The sequence below is a fragment of the Muscardinus avellanarius genome (genome assembly GCF_963383645.1).
Source record: "Muscardinus avellanarius genome assembly, chromosome: 1".
NCBI classification, from domain to species: domain Eukaryota; kingdom Metazoa; phylum Chordata; class Mammalia; order Rodentia; family Gliridae; genus Muscardinus; species Muscardinus avellanarius.
The window spans coordinates 145,903,839-145,929,626 of record NC_137786.1 but is presented as its reverse complement, the minus strand read 5'-3'; the positions used below and the strand labels follow the sequence as shown (position 1 = coordinate 145,929,626).

General features: G+C 43.4%; 1 protein-coding gene across 1 annotated transcript in view; it reads right to left on the bottom strand.

Annotated features, from left to right (window-relative positions):
• The window catches only part of SLC35F2 (solute carrier family 35 member F2), a gene marked incomplete at both ends in the record, with an annotated part of 72,238 nt that extends 61,223 nt beyond the window's left edge, over positions 1-11,015 (bottom strand). Inside the window, one exon of the mRNA XM_080697293.1 lies at positions 10,915-11,015. Within this exon, the coding sequence (XP_080553419.1) occupies positions 10,915-11,015 (101 nt within the window). The remainder of the gene's footprint in view (positions 1-10,914) is intronic.
• Positions 11,016-25,788: the final 14,773 nt, after the last annotated feature.

Sequence of the window (25,788 nt, the reverse complement as noted above, 5' to 3'; positions counted from 1 at the left end):
TACTGCAGAAAGTTCATGGGAGGCTTACACAAGTCAATCCCCCCGGACAGGGCAGTCGGTGTGTCAGAAGCCTCAAAATTTATTTGGCTTATAGCCCCCTTTGCAGAAAAATAAAATTACTCACTGCCCCCGCTAGAAGTCTGCCTTCTTTAAAGGAATAAGTAGAAAGATGCAGCGATGAATTTGCATTCATTTGTGTATTTATATTTTGTTGCAGCACCCCAAATAAATGGTCAACAGTATCAACCGCTTTGGGAACCTATGCATCTAAATGGACAAAGTAACCCTTATTCAATAAAACTTGGCTCTTACTGTTATTTTTTTTTTTTTTTTTTTTTTTTTTTTTTTTTTTTTTTGGTGGTACTGGGGTTCCTGGAAGCCCTTATACCTCCGGGATACACTCCCACGGGCTACACTCCCAGACCTATTTTTTAACCTTTTTCATTTGGAAACAGGGTCTCCTAAGCCAGCGCGCGCGGCTGGCTTCCGCTGGCTTCGAACCTGCGCGATCCTCCTGTCTCCGCCTCCCAAGCGCGGGGATTACAAGCGTGCGCCACCACGCCCGGCCCTCTTACTGTTATTTTTATCTCGCACTTGATACCACTGTGAAAAGCTTAGGAAATATCCTTCTTCCTAAGTATATACTAAACTTTTCTGTAGAAGGAATGTCCCCAAAATTATTTGGGAAGATCTACTGCACCCAGCATAAAAGAAGCCCCAAATTCTCAGGAATGACTTGGGCTGAAGAAATTTGAATCAATGTGTTACTTAAATACTCACTCTAGTTTTTGTTTTTGTTTGTTTTGGAATACTTGAGATTGAACCAAAGGGCATTCTACCTCGGAGTTATACTGGCTGCCCTCTATCTTTTATTTTGAAACAGGTTCTCACCAGATGTGATGGTGCATGCTTGTAATCCCAGTACTTGGGAGCCTGAAAAATCCCAAAATGAAAGCCAGCCGCGGCTACTTAATAAGGTCCTCTGCAACTTAACGAGACCCTGTTTCAAAACTAAAGAATAAAAAATAGGACTGAGGTATAGCTCGGAGGAAGAATGTCCTTGGGTTCAATTCCTAGTACGGCAAAGGAAGAAAGAATAAAAGATGGGAGAGAGAGAGAGAGAGAGGGAGAGGGAGAGGGAGAGGGAGAAGGAGAGGGGGGGAGAGAGAGAGAGAGAGAGAGAGAGAGAGAGAGAGAGAGAGAGAGAGAGAGAGAGAGAGAGAGGTGTGTCTCACTGAGTTGCTGGAGCTAGCCTCAAACTTGGACTATTCCTGTCTCAGCCTCCCAAATACTGGGATCACAAGCATGTGTCACAATGTCCAGCAATACTCTATGGTTTTTGTTCTTTCTTTCTCTTTTTGTGGTACTGAGGAAGAAACCCAAGGACACTCTACCTCTGAATTATACCCCTACCCTATTTTATTCTTTATTCTGAAACAGGTTCTCAGTAAGTTGCAAAGGGCCTCACATGTTGCTGAGGCTGTTCGCAAACCTGCAACCCTCCTGTCTCAGCCTCCCAAATACTGGGATTACAAGCATGTACCACCTCACTCATCAAGTCCAAAACAGCTTTGTACAAATTTCTTAAAAACTAGAGTAGTAGGTCCAAGGACAACCTCAGCAAGTAGTAAGACTCTCATCAACCTAGAGAGACCATTTCAAAATAAAAAATAAAATGGGGCTGGGATGTAGCTCAGAGGTAGAATGTACCTGGGTTCAATTCCTAGTGTTACAAAATAATAACAACAATGAAATAAATTTAAAAATAAAAGGCCAAGTATGGTGGTACACACTTGTAATCCGAGTACTTGGGAGGCTGAGACAGGAGAATCATAGGTTCAAAGATAGCCTCAGCAAGTAGTGAGACTCTCATCAACCTATTAAGACCCTGTTTCAAATTTTTTAAAAATTTAAAAATTAGGACTGGGGATATATCTTGTAGGTACAATGCCCCTGCATTCAATCCCCAGTACCAAAATAAAAATAAAAATAAACAAAATAAGCCAGGTATGGTGGCACACACCTGTAATCCCAGTATTTAGGAGGCTGAGACAGAAGGCTCATGAGTTCTCAGCCAGCCCCAGAAATTTAGTAAGACATTATTTCAAAATAAAAATAAATAAATAAATTAGGACTGGGAGTATAGCTCAGAGGCAGAATGCCCCTGGGTTCAATCTCTAGCTCCACAAAATAAATAAACAAACCAAATAAGCATTCAAAAATCTGCAGATTAAAAGGTAGGGGTGTGTGTGTGTGTGTGTGTGTGTGTGTGTGTGTGTGTGTGTACACACACGTATGCATGCATGCATGCCTGTGGTATTGGAGGTTAAACCCAGGTCGTTCTACTACTGAAACAGCTAAGTTAATAAGGCTACCTTGGAACCTGCACTCCTCAGCCTCCAAGTACTGAGGTTAGAGGGGTGGGACATCACACCTGGTTTAAAAGATTTATAATTAGCCAGGCATGGTGGCACACATTTGTAAATCCCAGCATTTGGGAGGCTGAGACAGGAGGATTGTGCAGATTCGAAGCCAGCCTCAGCTACTTAGTGAGGCCCTTTGCAACTCAGTGAGACCCTGTTTCAAAACAATGAATAAAAAATAGGGCTGGGGTGTCACTCGGAGGTAGAATGCCCCTCAGTTCCATCCCCAATACCAAAAAATAAAAAAGATTTATAATTAAAGTTTGGGGCTTTTTGAGTTTTTGTTGTTTTTATGATAACGAGAATTGAGGCCAGGGGAATTCTACCTTTGAGCTACCCCTCCATAGATCTATTTTATATTTATTTTGAAACAGGGTCTTACCAGGTTGATGAGAGTCTCACAACTTGCTATGGCTACCCTTGAACCTGTGATCCTCCTGTTTCAGCTTCCTAAGTACTGGGATTATAAGCATGTGCCACCACACCCAGCTTCCATTCAATTTTTATTTTGGGCCTGCTTATACTTTCACTGCAAGTATTTCTAAAGTTGCTATTGTGTTAATGAGTTTAGAAATCATAATTTAGAAAGAACACAGGTTTCCAGAGATAGGCTTGGTAATACAGAAAAAAAGAATTGCTTGTGACAACCTAGAAGAAAAAATTGGAAAAAAAAAATAAGTCGACTCACTTCAATACCCCTGAGCATACTGTTGCCAGTGAGCAGGATCGAGTTCCTGAATCTCAAATCAAGAAGAAAAGGTGGCGCCACAGTGAGTGGGCTTCATGAGAGGAGAGCATTCGCATGTGTTGTTTTTTTTTGTTTTGTTTTGTTTTCTTGGTGGTACTGGGGTTCCTGGAAGCCCTTCTACCTCCGGGCTACACTCCCAGACCCATTTTTACATTTGTATTTGGAAACAGGGTCTCTTAAGCCAGCGCGGGCGGCTGGCTTCGAACCTGCGCAATCCTACTGTCTCCGCCTCCCAAGCGCGGGGATTACAAGCGTCCGCCACCACGCCGGCGCTGGTTTAAGAGACCCTGTTTCGAAATTTAAAAAATATAAAAAATAGGTCTGGGAGTGTAGCCCGGAGGTAGGAGGGCTTCCAGGAACCCCAGTACCACCAAAAAAAAAAAAAAAAAATGCTATGAAGCTGGGTGGAGAGACACCTGCTTATAATCCCGGTGCTTGGGAGGCTGAGACAGGAGGATCACAGGTTTGTGGCCAGCCTGCTATTTAGTGAAGCCCTGTACAACTTAGTGAGACCCTCTTTCAAAATAAAAAAAATAGGGGTATAGCTCAAAAGTAGAATGCCCCTAGGTTCGATCCCTATTACCACAATAAATAAATAAGCCATGAAGAATTTTAAACTGTTGTATTTTTTTTCTTGGCAAAATCACTAGGATTAATTACAAATGGACCCACTAAGTAACTAAATAAGTTGGCCTACCCGAGAGAGTTGTTCAGTACACACCAATTAAATGTTAGAGAACTGCTGCCAAAACAATTATAAACAAATGAATTCGTAGAAGAGAGAAATCCATCACATAATTAGTGCTGTCCAATTGGATTGGGGGAGGTAATGTGGGTTGAACCCATGGGCATTCTACCTCCAAGCCATACCCCCAGCCCTTTTTATTTTTCGTTTAGAAACAGGGTTTTGCTAGGTTGCTGAGGGCCTCACTAAGGTGCTGAGGCTGGCCTCCAATCTGTGGTCCTCCTGTCTCACCCTCCCAAGTACTAGGATTACAGGCATGTGCCACCTCCCCTGGCTCAATAGAATTTAAAAAAAAGGATTGAGTGTGAAGTAATTTGGAAAATTAACCTGTGTTAAATGATAAGTTCTCTCTGATGATCCTCAGCAAATAATAGCATAAGGAAGTTTTTATACTTTTTTGTTTGTTTTATTCTTTTGTGGTACTGAGGACTGAACTCAGAGGCATTGTACCTCTGAGCTACACTCCCAGCCCTTTTTATTTTTTGTTTGGAAACAGGATCTCACTAGGTTGCTGAGGCTGGCCTCAAACCTGGGATTCTCCTGTCTCAGTCTCTTAAATCCTGGGATTACAGGCGTGCACCACCATGCCTGGCAAACAGTTTTTTAATAAACTTACCAAAGTTTATATACACAAGTGATTTCCTGGAGAGACTGGCTGCTTCTTCCGTAGATGTGTCTTGGAAACATCTTTGAAAGCGCCTCTTCAGAAATAACCTCACTTTACCTCAGTCCTAACTCACAGCTTACAATTTTTTTTTCATTGTTCCTAGAAATGAGTTCACCTCCAAAATGGAAAGAATTGCTACCACTCAGTGCCGAGCACAAAGTCCTGCAAGGACTTCCAAGATGAACTACAGCCTCTGTCCCTAAGGCACGCTGCCATGCTAGTGTAACTGGACTTCACCCACAATGCCAGAGTGCTAGGATGAGTTAAGATCGGGTACCTGAAGCTGGGTGTGGTGCGCACGCCTGGAATCCCAGTACGTGGGAGGGAGGCTGAGGCAGGAGGACCACAGGTTCGCGGCCAGCTTCAGCAACTTAGTGAGACCCTGTTTCCAAATTAGAAAAAAAAGAGAGAGAGAGAGAGAGAGAGAGAGAGAGAGAGAGAGAGAGAGAGCGCTGAAGTTATAGCTCGGAGATAGAATGCATGTGGGTTCAATCCCAGCACCACAAAAAAAAAAAAAGAAAAGAAAAAGAAAGAAAGGAAAAGAAAAGAAAGGAAACAAAAGAGGTAGCTAACATATAGAGAAGAGAGGACCCAAACAAGCTGTGTTTGAGAAGAGATTAAAAGGAGTCAGTGAAGAAGCCTTCCTGGTGCTGTCTATAAAGAGTCATGTGAGGCCAGGCGTGGTGGCGCACGCTTGTAATCCCAGCATTTGAGGGGCTGAGACGGGAGGATAGCAGTTTGCAGCCAGTCTCAGCTACTTAGTGAGGCCCTTTACAATTCAATGAGACCATGTTTCAAAATAAAAAATAAAAATAGGGCTGGAGGTGTAACTCAAAGGTAGAATGTCCCTGGATTCCATCCCCAGTACCACAAAAAAGAGGTGTGTGTGTGTGTGTGTGTGTGTGTGTGTGTGTGTGTGTGTGTTATTGGGGATTGAAGCCAGGGGAATTCTACCTCCAGCCCTTTTTTTTTTCTTTTTGTTTTTGTTTTGTTTTTAATTTTGAAACAGGGTCTCCCCAGGTTGATGAGAGTCTCACTACTTGCTGAGGCTGTCCTTGAACCTGTGATTCTCCTGCCTCAGTCTCCCAAGTACTGGGATTACAGGTGTGAGCCACCATGCCAGGTTTATAAAGAGTCTTTAGACTGCCAGGAGAAGAGGTCAGATATCAAAAAAAAAAAAAACCAGAGAAAATGACAGGGGCAGAGGCGCAGGCCATGGTGTGTACCAGGGAATCGCAGGCATGTCAGCATCACTGGAGCAACCCCCGGTGAGAAATGGACACTCTGGGAGATGAGTCAGAGGGGGATGTGGGCTGGTGATGGGGGAGGGGCTTTATAATTCCTATCAAGAAGCCAAGCCTGTAGCACTCACCTGTAATCCTACTACATGGAGGGTGACAGAGGCATCAAAGGCTCAAGACCAGCCTCAGCAACTTAACAAGACCCTGTTTCAAAAATGCAAAAAAAATTTAAAAATCAGGGGATGTCCTTCAAAGGTAGAATGCCCTGGGTTTAATACCCAGTGCCACAAAAAGAAGGAGGACTATGACAAGAAGGGGCGTGTATATAAGTTCTCACAACAGACAAATCCTGTGTAAGTGTGCTGCTAGGAGGCATCCAGAAGTCAAACACATAGAGAAAGAATGGTGGTTGCCCGGGGCTAAGGGGAGACAGGACACAGAATTATCTGATGGCTACAGAGTTTGTCTGGGATGATAAACAAGTTCTGGAAATAGGCAGTGGTGAGCGTTGTACACACTGGGAATGTACTTACTGCCCCTGAATTGTCTACATAAAAAGGTAAAAAAAATGGTCAGTTTATGTTCCATATATATTACCACAATTTTTTAAATATTTTTTAAAAAACAATTATTATATACAGGTAAAGAAGAAAAGGAGGAGCAGAAGGGAGGCGGAGGGGAGGGGAGCCAGCAGCAGCTCAAGCCCCAGCAAGCACCAGTGGCTTCCACACCCTTCCTTCAGGCAGCAGCACTAGGGGCTGAATGCCTGTGTCCCCCACGTCCACATGTTGACATCTAACCCCAGTGTGATGGTATTTGCAGGTGGAGCTTGGGAGGTGGCTAGGTAATGAGGGGGCGTCTTTATGACTGGGATTAGTGCCCTAATAAAAGAGGCCCCAGGCTGCACTCTGGCCCATCGGCCACGTGAGGACACAGTCAGAAGACAGCTCTGCGTGAAGCAGGAAGAGCCTTCATCCTTGATCACACCTGACCTTGGGTTCCCCAGTGTCTAGAACTGTAAGAAAGGAATTTCTGTTGTTTCTAAGACACCTGGTCTGTAGTATTGTTCTTACAGCCCAAATGGAGTAAGAATGACATCTTGTATAATGGCCCAACTCTAAGCCAGGCATGGTGGCAGTAACCCTAGTACTTGGGAGGCTGAAACAGGAGGATTACAGGTTGAAGGCCTGCCTGGGCAACCTTGCAAGACCTTGTTTCAAAATAAAAAATAAAATAGGGCTGAGGGTGTAGCTCAGAGGTAGAAGGCTCATGGGTTCAATCCCCAGCACAACACATACACATACACAAATTAATTAAAAAATAAAAGCCCAGCCAGGCGTGGTGGCACATGCTTGTAATCCTAGTCCTTGGGAGGCTGAGACAGGAGGACCCCAGGTCGAGGACAGCCTCAGCAAGTAATGAGACTTATCAACCTAGTCAGACCCTGTTTCTAAATAAGAAATTTAAAAAATCAGGCTAGGGGTGTAACTCAAAGGTATAAAGCCTCTGAGTTCATTCCCTAGTACCACAAAAAAAAAAAAGAAAAAGAAAAAGAAAAAAAGAAAAGCCCAAGTATAAAAGCAACAAGAGCAACATCTGGTTGAAGCCAAAGGCTGGCCGAGAAGCCCACAAACTCCTATTCTCCCTCCATCGCTCATGGCAAACTTGACAGAACCTCCAGGGCCTGCAGGGAACTCCAAAAGCTCCCCTGGTGTAGGTGATGGGGGTTGGGGACTTAGAATATGTCTCCCTTTGAATATGATGTGATGAGAAGCCGGACATGATAAAGCAGATCCTAGTTTTAGAACCAAATGGAAGCCAGCTCTGCTTCTCCCCAGCGGTTTGTCCTGGTGAGTTAGCTAGCTGCTCTGTCACACAGAACTAGAGGTGTTACAGGACTGATGAACTGCAAGCAGGACCTGTCACACCGCGAGTGTGCACGTGTAGACAACGACGTCCTTTTTTCTCTAGCTGGCATCGCTCCGGCTCCCAGGTACCGAGGAAATTGAAGGGACAGCAGGTGGGATGTGAAGAGAAGCTGTTATAAGAGTCCAAATGAGAGATGAGAAGGGCCTGACTGAAGGAGTGACGGCAGGGGTTGAAGGGGGAGGTGGGCTCTAGGAATCTCTCTTCCTTTCCTTAAATCAACTAAAGAAAAGAGCAAAGAGGCCAGGCGTCATGGTGCACACCTGTAATCCCAGTATTTGAGAGGCTGAGACAGGAAGATCAAAGCTCGAGGACATCCTCAGCAATTTGGTGAGACCTGTCTTAAAAATTAAAGTCGGGCATGATGGTGCACACTCAAATCCCAGTATTTGGGAAGCTGTGACAGGAGGATTACAGTTTCGAGGATAGCCTCTGCGAGTCGTGAGACTGATCCTGTTTCAAAATAAAAATAAAAGAGGGCTGGTTGTGTAGCTCGGAGGTGGAATGCCCCTGGGTTGCATCCCTAGTTCCATAAGGGAAAAAAAAAAAAAAAAAAACAACCCAAGAGTAGAGCCAGAAGCCAGGCACACTTGTAATCCTAGTACTTGGGAGCCTGAGGCAGGAGAATCCCAGGTTTGAAGACAACCTCAGCAAGTGGTAAGACTCTCATCAACCTACTGAGACCCTGTTTCAAAATAAAATAGGGCTGTGAGTACAGCTCAGAGGCAGAATTCCTCTGGGCTCAATCCCCAGTTAAAAAAAAGAGTAGAGTCTAAGCCAGGCATGGTGGCACAGGCCTGTACCTGGGAAGTTGAGTCAAGAGGACACAGGTCCAAGAACAGCCTAGCAAGACCCTATGTCAAAGCCAAATAATAAAGGGAAGGGGTTATAGTTTGAAGGTAGAATGCCTCTGGATTCAATCCACAGTACCACACAAAAAAATAAAAAAGAGTATATATGAGAATATAGGGTATTCATTATTATGAATACCTAGCACATAGTAAGCTCTTAATAAACTTACTAAATTAGTACTCTGATACTTTTAACCATTGAGAAAAGTTGTCTGAACCTTAAGAGAAATGGGTATGTCAGAATTCAGGTCATTGAGAATATATTCTAGTCCCAGTACTTGGGGGACTGAGACAGGAGGATCATAGGTTCAAGGCCAACCTTAGCAACTTAGTGAGGCCCTCTGCAACTTACATCCCCAAAATAAATAAAACAGTGTTGGCCATGTAGCTCAAAGGTAGATAGCTCCTCAGTTCAACCCCCAATACCACAAAAAAGGGGGAGGAAGAAGAGACTACTGAATTCTTCTGATTGTAAAACATACCAAGACACTGAAAATACTATAATATAGAAGAAACAGCATTGCTACACATCTCGCTAAACTATCATCCCCTGTACAGCCGCCCCAGCTTCAGAGCCGCTGGCATCGCCTGGTGCGATCCCCATCCATTCTCATCACCCAGAAATAAAGATTGCTGATGGTGATGTTAGCCCATGGAAGGCACCCGGGATCCTGGCTCACTCCTCCCGCTCCTGCATGGCCACCCAATCCATCCTCACACAGCCCTGCAAGTGAGTACTGCCTTGAGGGTTTGGATTATTTGGGAGTGGGAGAGAGGGTTGTTTTGTTTGGGGACTTTTGTTTTTGTTCATTGATTGATTGGTCGGTGGTGGGGATTGAGACCCGGTCCTTGCACAGGTTGTGTATGTACCCTACCACTGAGCTATACTCCCAGCCTCTGTTGATACCGTTATTCCCTTCATTTTACAAATAAGAAAACTAGAGCACAGAGAAGTTAAGTGATTTGCCCAAAGCTGCCCAGACAGGATCCGAATCCAGAATCTGAGCCCTTGGGCCATGCTACTATACTGAGCATTTATAAAGCTGCATTCTCAGGACATACACAACTGGAAGAGACAAATGATTTTTGTCCAACTTTCCTCTTTAAACATATGCATCTATTTTATTTATTTATTCTTGTTACTCAGGATTGAACTCAAGGCTTTCTACCGCTGAGCTAGGCCCCAGCTCTTTTTATTTCTTAGTTTGAAACAGGATGTTTCAAAGCTGAGACTGTGGTCTTGAACCTGAGATCTTCCTGTCTCCACCTCCCAAGTACTGAAATTACAGATCGGTGCCACCATGCCCCATGCATCTATTTTAAGCTATACTTATTTCTATGACAAAAACGCATACACCTTTATCGATCCCGTTTTGAAAATGGTATGGCTTTTCAGGACATAGCTTTTACAGCCTTTAAAGGGTAGTTCACTATGCTAATATAAAAATATATAAAAGAAAAAAAATCCGATGTCCATTGTATGAGGCACCAGGAGTGGTTAAGGCCAGGGCTTGCAGGCACTGCCCCTTAACAGGTCATCTCAGGTCCCTGGGCAAATTGCTAAGCGTTCTTTGTCTCTACCCGCAAAGTGGGTAATAACAATAGTGCCATCCCATAAAGTGATGAGGATGAGGACGATAGTACCCATACAAATCGCTCGCACAGTACCTGGCACGGAGTGAGTGCTCAATAAATAGCTTTCATTATTTAGGTCCCCGGTTATCTATCTGTATTTCCAGAACACCAGTCCTTGGGCAACCACAGAAATGCTTTTTCCCAGATTCGCCGCCAACTCCTTAAGAACATTTTCTCCCTATTACCCACAGAACAGCGACACCAGACACGGGCTCCCCGGGACTCCGGCCTGGGAGGTGGCCACGCCACCTCGCTGGGGCCCAGGAACGAGACGGGCTTTGGGCTCCTGGCTGGCCGGCCGCGGTGCCAAACTTGACCTGGCCTCTCCTGGGCCGGCTGCGCGGAGAGGCGGCTCGGAGGCAGCAGGCGCTGGGCGCGGGGCCAGGAAGTGCCAGGAGCTCACCACCTGCGGGGCGGAGGGGGGTGGCACCCCTCCTTCTGCAGCGTCCCTGGGGTCTGGGCCTCCTCCCTCCCCGCCGGGAAGCCATCGCACCGACCTAACAAAGCCCACCAGGGGGGGATGTCCCCCGGGTCCCCGGAAAAGCACCGCGCGATCTGGAGCGAGCCGGGGAGGGGGAGGCCAGGTGCGCGCAGCATCGCGGCCGCGCGGGGCGCCCAGCATCCAGGTCCGCGTGGCTTCGGGTTTGGGGGGTCCCGCGCCCCGCCGCCCGCACTCACCAGGTGAAGACTTTGCCTTTGGCCCCGCGCAGCAGGCGGCCGAGCGCGCCCGGGGCGCGGGGCTGCGGGGCGCCCGCGCTCGCCCGCGGCTCTGCCTCCATGGGGACCCCCGCCGGCGCCGCGCCCGGAACCCCGCGAAGTGCGAGGCCCGGAAAAGAGGGGGCGGCGCCTGTGCGGCCGCGGGACGAGGCTGGCCCGCCGCGCCCCCGCCCGCGCCGAGAATCATTAACTGCGAGCCCCAAGGGCCCGGCGGGACCTCGCGCGGCCCGGGAGGAGGCGGAGGAAGGGCTGGGTTGGGTGTTTTTTTTTTTTTTTTTTTTTTTTTTTCCCTCCACCTTGGCAGCCGAGCCTCCGCCTTGGGTGGAGGACCGATGTGCAGTTCAGGTTTTTATGGCTCGGTGTTGGAAATCGGCAAAGGAGGTGACCCGAGGTTAGCGTGGCTGCTTGCACGGCGGCCAGGCGAGAAACTACCTGTACTTTGCTAACTGCAAGGGCCGGCTGACCTCTCCCGGTACCGGCCTCTGATTGACACACGACAGTCCCATCCCAAAGAACTCAAGGGGTCTTGGAAAACGACGGAAGATTCTGAAAAGACCCTGGAAATGTGTCTTTGGGGCGCGGAGCAGCAAGGCCTGTCTCCTTCCTTGCGAGGGGTGCCGTGGAGGGAAACGCAGCCCGCCCCCGGCTCAGGACCCCCGGCCGGCCGCGCCTTCCCCAGCTGCCGAATGACTCCCGGGGACTGAGCGGGACCTGCCCTGGGGTGGAAAAGAAAGTCGGTGGGTCTGGTGGGGTCCCTGCTTCCGGAAAGCAAAGGAACGGTGCTGGGACCCTTTCCAGCCCCGCACACTGCCACCCACGCCCTTCCTTGGGGGACGAGGGGGACATCTCCCGTGTTCTCTAAGGCAGACCATGCAAAGGAGTGGGCAGTTCTGTAAAAAGATTCTAAGAAAAAAAAATTGTATGTTTTGAAAGATGAACTTCGGGAATTCCAAGTTTGCCAACTACAAGGACGTCAAAGTTTAAATGAAAATCATTTTGAAAAGACTGCTGAAAGCCGGCCCTGGTAGCTCAAGCCAGTAATCCAAGTACTCCGGAGGCTGAGACAGGAGGATCTCAGTTTCAAAGCCAGCCTCAGCCATTAGGTGAAACCTGTTTCCAAATAAAACATAAAATAGGACTGGGGGTAGAATGCCCCTGGGTTCAATCCCCAATGCCAAAAAAAAAAAAAAAAAAAAAGGTTTAGGAATAAAGTTCAGTGGTAGAACTTCAAAAGTGTCTTTCATGCAGGAGGCCCTGGGTTTCCTTCTCATTACAGAAAAATAAAATTGTTCAAGTGAGATGAGGGGCGAAGGGCTGAAAACTGGGGATATGGTCACCCATAAAGGACTGAATTACGTCTTATTGTACAACCACATCGTCAAGCTTTAAGAGGACATTAGAAGCCTGTTTCATATGATCCATCCCAGTTTTTTGTTTTTTGTTTTTTGTTTTTTTAACTTCAGCCCTTTAAACCCTGCATATTGCCAGGCGTGGTGGCGCACGCTTGTAATCCCCGCGCTTGGGAGGCGGAGACAGGAGGACCGCGCAGGTTCGAAGCCAGCCGCGCTGGCTTAAGGGACCCTGTTTCCAAATTTAAAAATATATATTAAAAAAAAATAGGTCTGAGAGTGTAGCCCAGAAGTAGAAGGGTTTCCAAGAACCCCAGTACCACCAAAAATAAATAAATAAATAAACTGCATATTTACAATGTTGAATTTTAACAAAGCCCTGTTCTCCTGGAAAATAGTAATGGTTCAGAAATTGTTCATGTGAAGCTGAGCATGGTGGCAAACACTTGTAATCCCAGTATTTGGGAGGCTGAGACAGGACACTCGGAAGTTAGTGAGACCAGTTCAAAAGAGAAGAATAAAAATGGGCTGTGGGTGAGGCTTAGAGACAGAATGCCTGGTTCCATCCCTAATGCCACACACACAAAAAAAAAAAAAGAAAAGAAAAGAAAAGAAAAAAATTTTCTCCATGTAAACCAGGCCTAAGTGGCACACCTATAAATCCCAGTACTTGGGAGGCTGTGACAAGAGGACTGCAGGTTCTAGGCCAACCTCAACAGCTTAGTGAGACTCTCAGCTACTTAGTGAGACCCCTGGATTCAATTCCCTATACCCAAAAAAGGTGTTTATATTGAAAAAGTACAGACTTTTTTTCTTATTATTATTCCCTAAACAATGTAGTATAACTATTTCTGTAGCATGGACATTGTATTCAATATTATAAATAAACTAAAAATGATTTAAAGTCTACAGGTATATTTCAGGCATGATAGTGCTACTCAGAAAACCAAGGCACAAAGATGATTGAGCCTGAGCAACACAGTGTGACACTATTTCAAAATAAATTAATTAATGCAAACATAGACAAAGTATACAGGAGAATATGCATGATTACATGCAAATATTGTGCCATTTTGTGTAATGGATTGAAGAAGGCAGGAAGGAAAGTTTCCTGCATGATTCCTCCCCCAACTCCAGGCAGCCTAACTTGGAGAGAGAAAAAGGCCTTGCTGGGAGACCAGAATCGGGGCCTCCCATGAGGCAAGGCCGCTGCTTGAGCCAGCGAGGTCTGGATCAGTCCACCGGGTAGCCAGGCCACTACTGGGGCCGTCAAGAGTGGGATCGGTATTTGCAACGCGGCATGCACAGAGAAATATCACAGAAAATATAAATCAGATGCTTCCCCTAATCAACAGGAAGAGGTTGAGCTATAGAAAGGGCCCTATAGTGAAGCAATTAAGGTGACCAATCAGAGGGTATGGAATAGTGGAGGACCGAGCCTCTTTAAAACGCAGGAGGTACGTAAACAAATGTATCAGTTAATCACCAAACAAGCATGGGATTGAGGGAGGGGGAGGGAATGGGGTAGGGGCTAATTGGATGATGTGTGCTTGTATATCCTCTCAAGTCTTGTACTCCAATGTGATTGATATATGACTACAATGCACCAATTAAAAAATAAATTAAAAAAAATTTTTTTAAAAAAGGCCCTGCTGGGGATGAAGGAGGGAGAATTAAGTCCGGGCCTTAGACTTGAAGCCCAGTACCAGGGATGCCATGGTGAAAGTCAGTGCTCAGCAGAGCATAGGACTTTGCCCTGGATTTAGTGCTGAGCTGGTGAAACTAACCCTGGGAAGTTCCTAATGGCCCCCATTCCCAGGCCTGTGGATAGAACCTCTGAGACAGCTTCAATCCCAGGGTAAGACATTTAGCTCTAATCTACCAGACCTCTATTCAAACTGGGATCACTGGTGGCCTTTTCAGCAGTCTTGGGCCACGAGTTTATGCAGCAATACCAGTGTTGTACTGGTCTTGGCAGCCTGGGGGTTTGGGGTGTAGCATATCTTGGCTGCACTAGTAGCCACAGGTGTTACATAGGAGCCTGGGGCCATCTGCAGTGACTGTGCCCAGAGCTAGGCAGAATTCCCCAGTGCCTGACCAGTAACTGTGGATAAGGCATCTTTTCCCCACACTGATCCCAGGGAAAGGCTTGTAGGGCCAAGCTACTCTCAGTATTCTTCCACTTCTCTCTAAACAGCACACCAACAGTGTATTTGGGACAAACCCTAGGCTTGGATTGCTCTCTAGTACTGAAACAGTTAACAACACACCAACAGCAGGCTCCTGACAGACCTCGGTGCCCCGTTGCAGAAACAGAAGAAAACATTTTGAAAGTTGTCACCTTAAAGAAATGATAAATGTTTGGAGAGATAAATATGTTTAACCTGATTTAAACATTATGAAATATATTCGTGCATCAAAACATTACGTGGAACCCCATTAATTTGCACAACTTTTACCAGGCATGGTGGCACATGCCTGTAATCCTAGTACTTGGGAGGCTGAGACAGAAGGATCTCAGGTTCAATGACAGCCTCAGTAAATTAGGGAGGCCTGTTTCAAAAATAAAAAGGGCTGGAGATGTAGCTCAGAGATGGAATGCCCTGGGTCCTCTAGGACCTTCCCAAAAAAGTACAACTTTTATGTTTTTATGGATCAGTTAAGAAATGAATAAAATAAAAATGTTTTTTACTTCTTTGATCTATAACCAATGTTTTAGGTAAAGTTTTTTGTTTTGTTTGTTTGTTTGTTTGTTTGTTTTGTGGTACTGCGATGGAGCCCAGAGGTCTTTTACTTCCAGGCCACACCCCCAGACCTATTTTATATTTTATTTGGAAACAGGGTCTCACTAAGTTGCTGAGAGCCTCACTAAGTAGCAGAGAATGGCTTCGAACCTGTGCAATCTTCCTGCCTCAGCCTCCCAAGTACTGGGATTACAACTGTGCCCCACCGTGCCCAGCTAGGTAAAGTTATTTTTATAAACAGTTTATGAGAATTTTCATATTAAAGGCCTCATTCCCCCACCTCCCTTGTGGTGCTAAGATTGAACCCAAGGGCACTTTTTTTTTTTTTTTTTTTCAGAACTGGGGATTGAACCCAGGGGCAGACTACCTCTGAGCTCCACCCCACTCCTATTTTTTATTCTATATTTTGAAACTGGGTCTCACTAAGTTGCAGAGGGCCTTGCTAAGTACCTGAGACTGGCTGCAAACCTGTGATCCTCCTGTCTCAGCCTCCCAAGTACTGGGATTACAAGCATAGGCTACCATGCTCAGAGGCATTCTACTTTATTTATTTATTTATTTATTTTTGAAACAGAGTCTCACTGAGTTGTAAAGGACTTTACTAGTTACTGAGGCTGGATTGTTTTATTTTGTAGCACTGGCCATTGAACCTGAGGGCATTCTCCTTCTGAGCTACACCCTCAGCACAATTTTATTTTTTTTATTTATTTTTTGTGTGTGTGTGGGTCTAAGGATGGAACCCAGGGGCATTTGACCTCCGAGCTACACTCTCTGCCCTATATTTTATTCTTATTTTGAAACTGGGTCTCACTAAGTTGCAGAGGGCCTGAGGCTGTCAGCGAACTATGATCCTCCCATCTCAGCCTCCTGAATGTTAAGATTACAAGCATGCACCACCACTCCCGGCCCCTTATTTTTATTTCAAAACAGGATCTCATTAGGTTAATGGGAGTTTCACTATTTGCTGAGGCTGGCCTCAAACCTGCAATCCACCTGTCTCAGCCTTCCAAGAACTGGTATTATAAACATGTACTACCATGCCCAGCCTGAAGCTGGCTTTGAATTTATAATCCTCCTATCTCAGTCTCCCAAGTACTGGGATTACAGGCGTGCACCTCCAACACCTGTCTAAGGCCTCATTTTAAACACAGTATTTTATTTGTTTATTTATTTATCATACTATTTTATTTTATTTTATTTTATTTTATTTTGCAGTGCTGGAGATTAAACCCAGGAACATTCTACCTTTGAGCTCCGCCTCCAGCCCTATTTTATTTTTTATTTGGAGAGAGCATCTCACTCAGTTGCTGAGGCTGGCTGAGAACCTGCTATCCTCCCGTCTTAGCCTCCCAAGACCTGGGATTATATGCGTGTCCCACGATGCCCAGCTAAAAGCCTTAATTTAAAAGATCCTATTTTATTCCAGGCCTGCTGCTGCATGCCCGTAATCCCAGTACTAGGAGACTAAGACAGGAGGATCGCAGGTTTGTGGCCAACCTCAGCAACTTAGTGAGGTCATCTGAACCTTAGTGAGATCCTGTTTCAAAATAAAGAATAAAATAGGCTTGGAGTAGAATGACCCTGGGATCAATTCTTAGTACCACAAAAAGTAAAAATAAATAAATAAATAATCCTACTTTAGCATTCTATGAAATACATTTATTTTCAGTACCCATGAAGCTCACAAAGACAAATAGCTGTCTTATTCTAGCTAAGCCTCCTCGCTTTCTCTTTCAGAGGTGTTCTAAGAATCCTGGTCAGTGCCAGCCTGATTTTGGTTTATTTGGGTTTTTTTTTTTCTGGTTTTTTTTTTTTTTTTTTGAGTAGCCAAAAGTATACAGAGCACCAGACAAATGAAAATGTCAGAATTCTTTGTCACTAAGTAGAGTGAATCAATAAGACTCTGTGCTTAGATGGCAATTTTGGATGAAGAATTCACATTATTGCTATTACCTTACTATGGGACATATTGCAAATCAATCAACCAGATATTGGTCAAATGTAAATTGAGTATAGACTGCAAGTACCTGCAGGTACAGACTGCTGGTGACCTACTATGCTTTATTTTTTATTTTTTATTTTTTTAAATTTTTTATTGGTGCACTGTATTCATACATCATGGTGCCTACTATGCTTTAGATATGAAAGATCCTTTCACCTATCCTTTCTCCTCTCCACCCCAAATGGTTTTATTTATTTTTTAAATATTTTTATTCTTATTTATTTATTGTGTGTGTGTGTGTGTGTGTGTGTGTGTGTGTGTGTTGATGAGAATCTCACCACTTGCTGAGGCTGTCCTCATACCTGCAATCCTCCTGTCTCAGCTTCCCAAGTACTGGGATTACAGATGTGTGCCACCACTCCTGGCTCTACTTTAATTTTTTTTTAAAGCAGCCAAAAAATAAAGGGACACAAATACTGTCTGAAGGTTTTTTTTTGTTTTGTTTTTTGTTTTTTGTTTTGTCTTGTTTTGTTTTTTGGTGTGATACTAGGGATTAAACCCTGGGGAAATTCTACATCTGAGTTTTACTCTCAGTCCTAGCTTATTTTTTATTTTGAAACAAGGTCTTACTAAATTGCCAAAGACCTCACTAAATTGCTGAGGCTGGTCATAAACCTGTAATCCTCCTGTCTCAGCCTCCCAAGTACTGAGATTACACACCCAGCTCATCTAAAGTTTTAAATTTTGTAATTAACCATAGCTATCCCTTATTGTTTAATCCAATGATTTTTTTTTTTTTTTTTTTTTTTTTTTTGGTGGTACTGGGGTTCCTGGAAGCCCTTCTACCTCCGGGCTACACTCCCAGACCTAGTTTATATTTTTATTTGGAAACAGGGTCTCCTAAGCCAGCGCGCGCGGCTGGCTTCGAACCTGCGCGACCCTCCTGTCTCTGCCTCCCTAGCGCGGGGATTACAAGCGTGCGCCACCACGCCCAGCCTAACCAAGGATCTTTTTTAAAGTTATTTTTGTTGTACCAGAGATTGAACCCAGGGACATTCTACATCTGCACTACATCTCCACCCCTATTTTATTTTATTTTATTTTATTGTGGTACTAGATATGGAACCCAGGGGTATTTTACCTCTGAGCTACACCCACAGGCTTATTTTTTATTCTTAAATTTGAAACAGGGTCTCACTGAGTTGCCAGGGGCCTCATTAAGTAGCTGAGGCTGGCTAAGAACCACCACACCTGGCTCTATTATTTTTTTTATTTTAAACAGGGTCTTGCTAAATTCATGAGAATCTTACTACTTGCTGATGCTGTCCTTGAACCTGTAATCCTCCTATATCAGCCTCCCAAGTACTAGGATTACAGGCGTGCTCCACCACCCCTGGCTTAATCCAATGGTCTATAAATATCAGCTGTAGACTCCCAAATTTTTAATTCCAATAGAAATTATCCATGAGCTCCAGATTTATCTAAATGCTTACTGATATTTCCTCTAGGAAGTCTTTAAGGCACATCAAACATGGCCCAAACAAAGCTCCCTGTTCCTTCATTTCTTGTTCTTGGTAAAGCATTTCAATCTATCAGTTCCCATGTTAAGAATATAGGAATTACTCCATTCCCCACTTCTCTTATTCTCCCCATTACATCCAATAATCCATCTTTTATTTTTGCTTTCAAAGTATTGTGTGTGTGTGTGTGTGTGTGTGTGTGTGTGTGTGTGTGTGTGTGTGTTACTGAGGTTTGAACTCAGGAGCATTCAACCTTCAAGCTCCCCTAGATCTGTTTTATTTTTTACTTTGAAACAGCTTCTCACTATGTTGCTGAGGCTTTCCTTGAAACTGCAATCCTCCTGCCTCAGCCTTCCAAGTACTGGGATTACAAACTGTGGACCATCGTACCCAGCTTTCAAAGTATATGTTTTCTTGTCTGCTTCTGTTGTTTCTTTGTTTGTTTGTTTGCCTGTTTTGAAGTACTGCAGATTGAACCTAGGGGCATTCAACCTCTGGGCTACACCCCCAGCCTTGTTTTTTATTTATTTATTTATTTATTTATTTATTTATTTATTTATTTTTATTTTTTATTTTTTATTTTATTTTATTTTATTTATTTATTTATTTATTTATTTTTTTTTGCGGGTCTGGGGATGGAACGAACCCGGGGCATTTGACCTCCGAGCTACACCCCCTGCCCTATTTTTTATTTTTTATTTTGATACAGGGTCTCACTAAGTTGCAGAGGGCCTCACTAAGTAGCTGAGGCTGTCCGCGAACCGCCATCCTCAGGTCTCAGCCTCCCAAATGTTGGGATTACAAGCGTGCACCACCACACCCGGCTTTGTTTTTTATTCTTTTTTTTTTTTTTTTTTTTTTTTGATAACAGGGTCTCACTAAGTTGTGGAGGGCCTCACTAAGTAGCTGAGACTGGCAGCTAACCTGTGGTCCTCCTGTCTCAGCCTCTCAAGTATTAGAATTAAAAGTGTGTTCCACCACACCCAGATTGTTTGTTTTGAAAGAGGGTCTTGTTAGGTTGCTGAGACTCTGGATACTTTCTGAAGCTGTCTTCAAACCTGGGATGCTCCTATCTCAGCCATACAGGGATTACGGGAGAATGCCACCATACCTGGCTATGTTTTGAGGATATTTGATCATTTATTTTTGGTACTAGAGATTGAACCCAGAGGATTCGCCCTCCAAATACTCCTAACCCCAGTACTGGGAGGAAAAAGACACACTATGAAGAAATTGGGTGGAAATCAAGTCCTAAGCCATTGAAACAGTGTTGTCTCCTCGTATTAGAATTTTTGTCCAATGGATCTCGACAAATGGAGTCCAAGGACTAGTGAAGGGCATAGACATATGAAAGTTTATTTTAAGTTAGAAAAATCTAGAGGACAATCCACCCCCCCAAGAGGGGGGGTTACAGAAAGAGAGTGACCTCACAGCCCTTGGGGACTAGTGGACTTTTAAACCTTTTTGAGGTTTTCTATCTGTTCTTTTATGATTGGTCAGAATTGGGTTTTGGGGACCAATGACTTTTGCACAGTTCTGATCCTTTATTTGAATGATTATCTGTGGGCTGGCCAGGGCCCTGATTCCTTTGCACCTATCAGTCTCTCAACTTCCTCCTTATCTCCCCCCATCTTACAGAAAGGAGGATGCAGGTGGCTGCTTTAATTTTTCCTGTTCAGGTCCTCTGCCCTGCCTCATGTCCCCCCTCTGATGATGTAACTCTGTTTTGAGCCAGTAGGGGGTGCAGTGAGGGTAATGCAGTATAGGATCTCAGGGGATGGATGATCCAGAGGACCATGGAAGAAGGAATTCTTCATCTGGTTTTTTGTTTTCGTAATCATCTGGAGCTGGAAGGCTGAAGGAGTCTGGTGATCTTGGCTTAAAGTCATTCATGGTAGTTCAGTGGGTATCTACATAAAATTTATATTTTAATATCTTACACAATAATCCAGATATCTCGCCATAACTTTTTTTTTCATAACCCATTACCTTGGGCCCTCTACCTGTTAGCATTTTAAGTTAGATGCCAAGTAGCCAACCTATTTGCAATAGACCATGAGTCACTATATATATAACATTGCTAAAAGTCTTTGTGGCACAAAGCCTGAAAAACAAATGAGCATTTTTTTTTTTTTCTGTAGTACTAAGGATTGAACCAAGGGGCATTTTACATCCATGCTACACCCCAGCCCTATTTTTTTTTAACCTATACAAGTATGCATTTATGAGACAAAAGTATTAGTAAGCAGCATAAAAGCAGGTCATACAATCTATTTGGTAAACTCATTGAAGTCCCACATCTGTTTCCTTGACATTTCAACCATAAAAGGATCTCTTTAGGCACACGTGACATTACCTGAAAGCTTGCTTGCTTTACAGCTATTAGACCAATGTCAATTCCTCAAAATCATTTCCAGACTTGATTGTAACCCCAAAGCCTATTCTGAAAGGTAGCAGATGGCAGCTTAGCATATCTTATGCCTTGATTATAAGGCAGGGGAATTCCCCCAGCATTTTAGACCGTTCACATAAATTGAATACCACAAATCTTAACAAGAGCCCATTTTTAATATCCACTGTATAAAGACTACAGGACTAACAGGAATAGGGTCCAAAGGCTTAAAGTAGCTGTCTTGGGAGTGTGGCCTTTCTGATTAAATGCCAGGTGATCACCCCTGGAATGTAAGTTCTTGTTAAATAACATAATTAGACTTTCAAAAGAGAACAGCAGTGAAACATAAGCTCCTCTAAGGCAAGGATTTCTACTTGGTTCACTGCTTTGTCTCAAACATGCATTCACTGGCTTACCATCCCCTTTTTTGTGGGGGGAAAACTGTCCCCAGTTGTACCACAGGCTGAGGGTGGGGGAGAGTAACAACTTTGGGAAAAATCTAATGCCTGGCCAATAGAGAGGGCTCGATTTAAGTTACAAGTATATATATATATATATATATATATATATATATATATATATATATATATATATATATATGTTTTGGCTACAAGCATACTTAATTCAACAGTAATAAAAAGTAGGTTTTTGAAAAATCTTATTTTTATGGAGCTCAAGAATTCAAAAGAAAGCCAGGTTTGGTGGTATACATCTGCAGGTTTGAAGCCAACCTCAACAATTTAGTGAGGCTGTCAGCAATTTAGTGAGAACTTATTTCAAAATAAAAATAATTAAATAGAGCTGGGGGTGTAGCTTGGAGATAGAATTCCCTGGGTTCAATGCCCAGCACCAAAAAACAACAACAAAAATGTTTAAAAGGAATTAGAGGATAATATTTAGGTAAGAGGACGTGTATGCTAGGTTTCCAATATTGAATACTGGAAACCAGTTTCTCAGCCTCCTGAAAGTGACATGTATTTTCAAAAGACATAAAAAGATAATCTAAAGAATAAACATATTTAGAGCCAATTTACTGTGGGCTGTGTTTTCTGTATAGTTTTTGTATTTATAACCCCTGTAATCTAAGAACATTCAGTTCTTTTTCTTGAAACCTACTAATTTACTTTTCAATTAATAAATACCTCATCTCATTATACACTATATAATTTGCATCAAGTAAAATCTTCCCTTCAAATGTTAAATGAAAGTCATTGCTGTTCTTTTCTTTTCTTTTCTTTTTTTCAGTACTGGGGATGAAACCCAGGGGCTTTCTTCCTCTGAGCTATACCCCCAGCCCTATTTTTATTTATTTATTTATTTATTTATTTATTTATTTATTTATTTATTTATTTTTGGTGGAACTGGGGTTCTTTGAAGCCCTTCTACCTCCGGGCTACACTCCCAGACCTATTTTTACATTTTTATTTGGAAACAGGGTCTCCTAAACCAGCGCGCGCGGCTGGCTTCGAACCTGCGCGATCCTCCTGTCTCTGCCTCCCAAGCGCGGGGATTACAAGCGTGCACCACCACGCCTGGCTCTATTTTCTATTTTTTATTTTTTACTTTGAAACAGGGTCTTACTGAGTTGGAAAGGGCCTCACTAAGTAGCTGAGGCTGTCCTCGAACCATGATCCTCCTTTCTCAGCTTCTCAAATGCTGGGATTACAAGCATGCGCCACCATACCCAACTTTCACTGTGTTTGTTAATGAATATACTAAACATTCAAATACAAATGCTTTTACGCCAGCCCCTGAAAAGCTATCAGACATTTAAAAGAAGGTTTGGTTTTCAGTGAGAAGCAATGGATCTGGTTTAAGAACTTAGCTATGAGGGAGCTCATTGCTCACTGCATAGTTTTCCAAATGTGTTAAAAGACTGTATATAATTAAAGGATGGTGGTCACTTAGAGGTTTGAAATTCTGCTGCCACACAATACTGCCTTCTTTATTTAAAAAGTTTGTAGTAGTTTTCAGAATACACTTCCAAATCTTGTGTGTGTGTGTGTGTGTGTGTGTGTGTGTGTGTGTGTGTGTGTGTACTGGGGGTAGAACCCAGAGGCTTTCTACCTCCGAGATATACTCCCAGACCTTTTTTTACATTTTATTTGGAAACAGGGTCTCACTAAGTTGTTGAAAGCCTTACTAAGTAGCTGAGGCTGGCTTCAAACCCGTGCGATCCTCCTGTCTCAGCCTCCCAAGCGCGGGGATTACAAGCGTGCGCCACCACGCCCAGCTACACTTCCAAATCTAACTTTTCCAGATATCAGCTAATCAGTCATGGCAAGAAGTACACGAAGAAGAACAGCACCACACCAAACAGGGCAAGGAGCCACAGGACCAGCCAGTATTCGTGCTTCAGCCGCCCATTGGTGCTGGACTCAGCCAGGCTGCCAGCTCCTGCAGGACCCCTGCTCAGCCCCACGCCACTCCCAGCACCATCCACCATAAACCTCCATGCTCCACCACCACTGCCAGAAGCCCCTATTTTTTTATTCTTTATTTTGAGACAGGGTCTCACTAAGTTGTCGAGGGCCTCACTAAATAGCTGAGGCTGGCTGCAGACTTGCAGTCCTCCTGTTTCAGCCTCCCAGGTATTGGTATTGCAAGCATGCGCTGCCATGCCCAGCTAAGCATGCTATTTTCAACCTAGCTGAAACAAGTCTTTTGTCCATAGGATTTTGAACAGGACTCAGATCTTCCAGGAGCTTACAGAAATAAAAATTTCCACATTTTATGGTGTCTGATGGCCCTAGCTTTGTAAAAATCTCAAGATTGACAGGTTTAATTTATAGCATTTTATAGGTACTTAACTAGAGGGAGGCTTTGATCGTTTGGTGTCAAATCTTATTTTTTGTGAGCCTAAAAGCAAAAGTACCATTTTATTATTTTATTGTAGAATATAAGGGGGACCCAAAGTCAGAAGATAAGTAAATTATGTGGGTAGTCTTTTAAATGGTTTCATAAATGTGACTCTTTTTCCTCCAAAGTAGCACACTTATTTTTTATTATACTTTCTCACTGGATGTTTAGTACCAAGTAGTTAGCCCAAGGTTGGGCAAACATAAGTTTGTCTAAGACTTTTGTTCTTAAGGTCAGTCAAGGCTTCTCAAGGCTACTCTTAGGGACTTGGTGGGGCTCTACAAGTTGTGTCATTTGCCAGGAAAGTTCTCAGTCTCACTGACCACTTGGCTTTCTTTGAAGGACAGAGGACATCTTCTCTGTAGTGACTGTCCTTTTTACAGAGTGTGTGCTTGAGGTTCCGAGCCTCTGGGGCCTTCATGATCTCCTTGTTTGGGGAGGTCAGGTGACTCACCAGAGTTGGAGAAGCCTTAAGTAAAATCCATTATCCCTGGTTCCTATTTGACACTGGAGGACTTAGGGCCGAAATGTTGGTGGGTTTTACGTAGTTTTATTACTTCCTGACTGTTCTCCGAGTTGTTGAACACACAGAAGGGTAGTTTCACAAGTCCTTTTATGCTGTCTTGCAGATGATGGCTATTATCTCAAAACACCATTTGTTGCACTTCTGTTAAGTGTTAGCAAACAACAGTTATACAATTTTCTAAGAAAAGCACAAAATAGAAATATCAAGAATAAAACAAATATCATTTATATATTTGGAGATTTTTTTGGTTTTTGTTTTTTGTTGTTTGATTGTTGTTGTTGTTGTTGTTATTTGTTTTTTCAGTACTGGGGATTGAACCCTGGAGCTTTCTTTCTCTGAGCTACACTCCCAGCCCTATTTCATTCTTTATGTTGAGACAGGGTGTCACTAAATTGCAGAGGGCCTCACAAGTTGCTGAGGCTGGCATTGAACCTTTGATCCTCCTGTCTCAGCCTCCCAAGTACTGAAATTACAAGTATGCTCCACCATACCTAGCTCCCACACATATTTTTTATTCTTTATTTTTGAAATGGGGTCTTGCTAAAGTTGTGGAAGGCCTCCATAGGTAGCTGAGACTGGCTGCAAACCTGCAATCCTCTTATCTCAGCCTCCCAAGTACAGGGATTACAAGCATGTACCACCATGCCTGGATTCAATTGTGTCTTTGTATAAAGAAAATGGTCATACTACAACTAAACACATATAAATATAAACCTGGAAAGGTTATATTATATTGTTTTGTTTTGTTTAGATGCCATTAGCTTAGTAATCTTATATTTTGTATTTTAGAAGTCCTATATATTTTGAGAATACAAATATTGTTGTCAAGAGACAGCAGGAAATACAGAAAAGTCTCTCTTTTTTGTGGTACTAGAAATGGAACCCAGAGATCTTTTCCCTTCAGGCTTTATCCCCCAGACCTTTTTTTTTTTTTTTTTTTCAGCTCTGGGAATGAAACCCAGGGATATTCTACCTCCAAGCTCTACCCTCAGCTCTATTTTTTAATTCTTTTTAAACAGGGTCTCACTGAGTTGCAAAGGGCCTCACTAAGTAGCTGAGGCTATCTACGAACCATGATCCTCCTGTCTCAGCCTCCCAAATGCTGGGATTACAAGCATATGCTGCCATGCCCAGCTCCTCCCAGACCTATATTTTAATGCTTTATTTGGAAACAAAACTTCACTAAGTTTATGAGACTAGCTTCAAATCTGTGATCCTCCTATCTCAGCCCACCAAGTACTGGGATTACATGCATATGCCACCACTCCTGGCTAGATAGTTATCTTAATAAGATGTAAAATTTTGCTTTCTAGGTTTGTTTTCATAAAATTTTACCAAAGGCAGATCAATATCTTGAGAAAATAAGTTGTTTTAAACACAGAATTAATTTATTTAATATTACTTTTAGAAAATCCTTTAAACAATTCCTCTTAATTTATTTTTTATTTTTTTTGGTGGTACTGGGGTTCCTGGAAGCCCTTCTACCTCCGGGCTACACTCCCA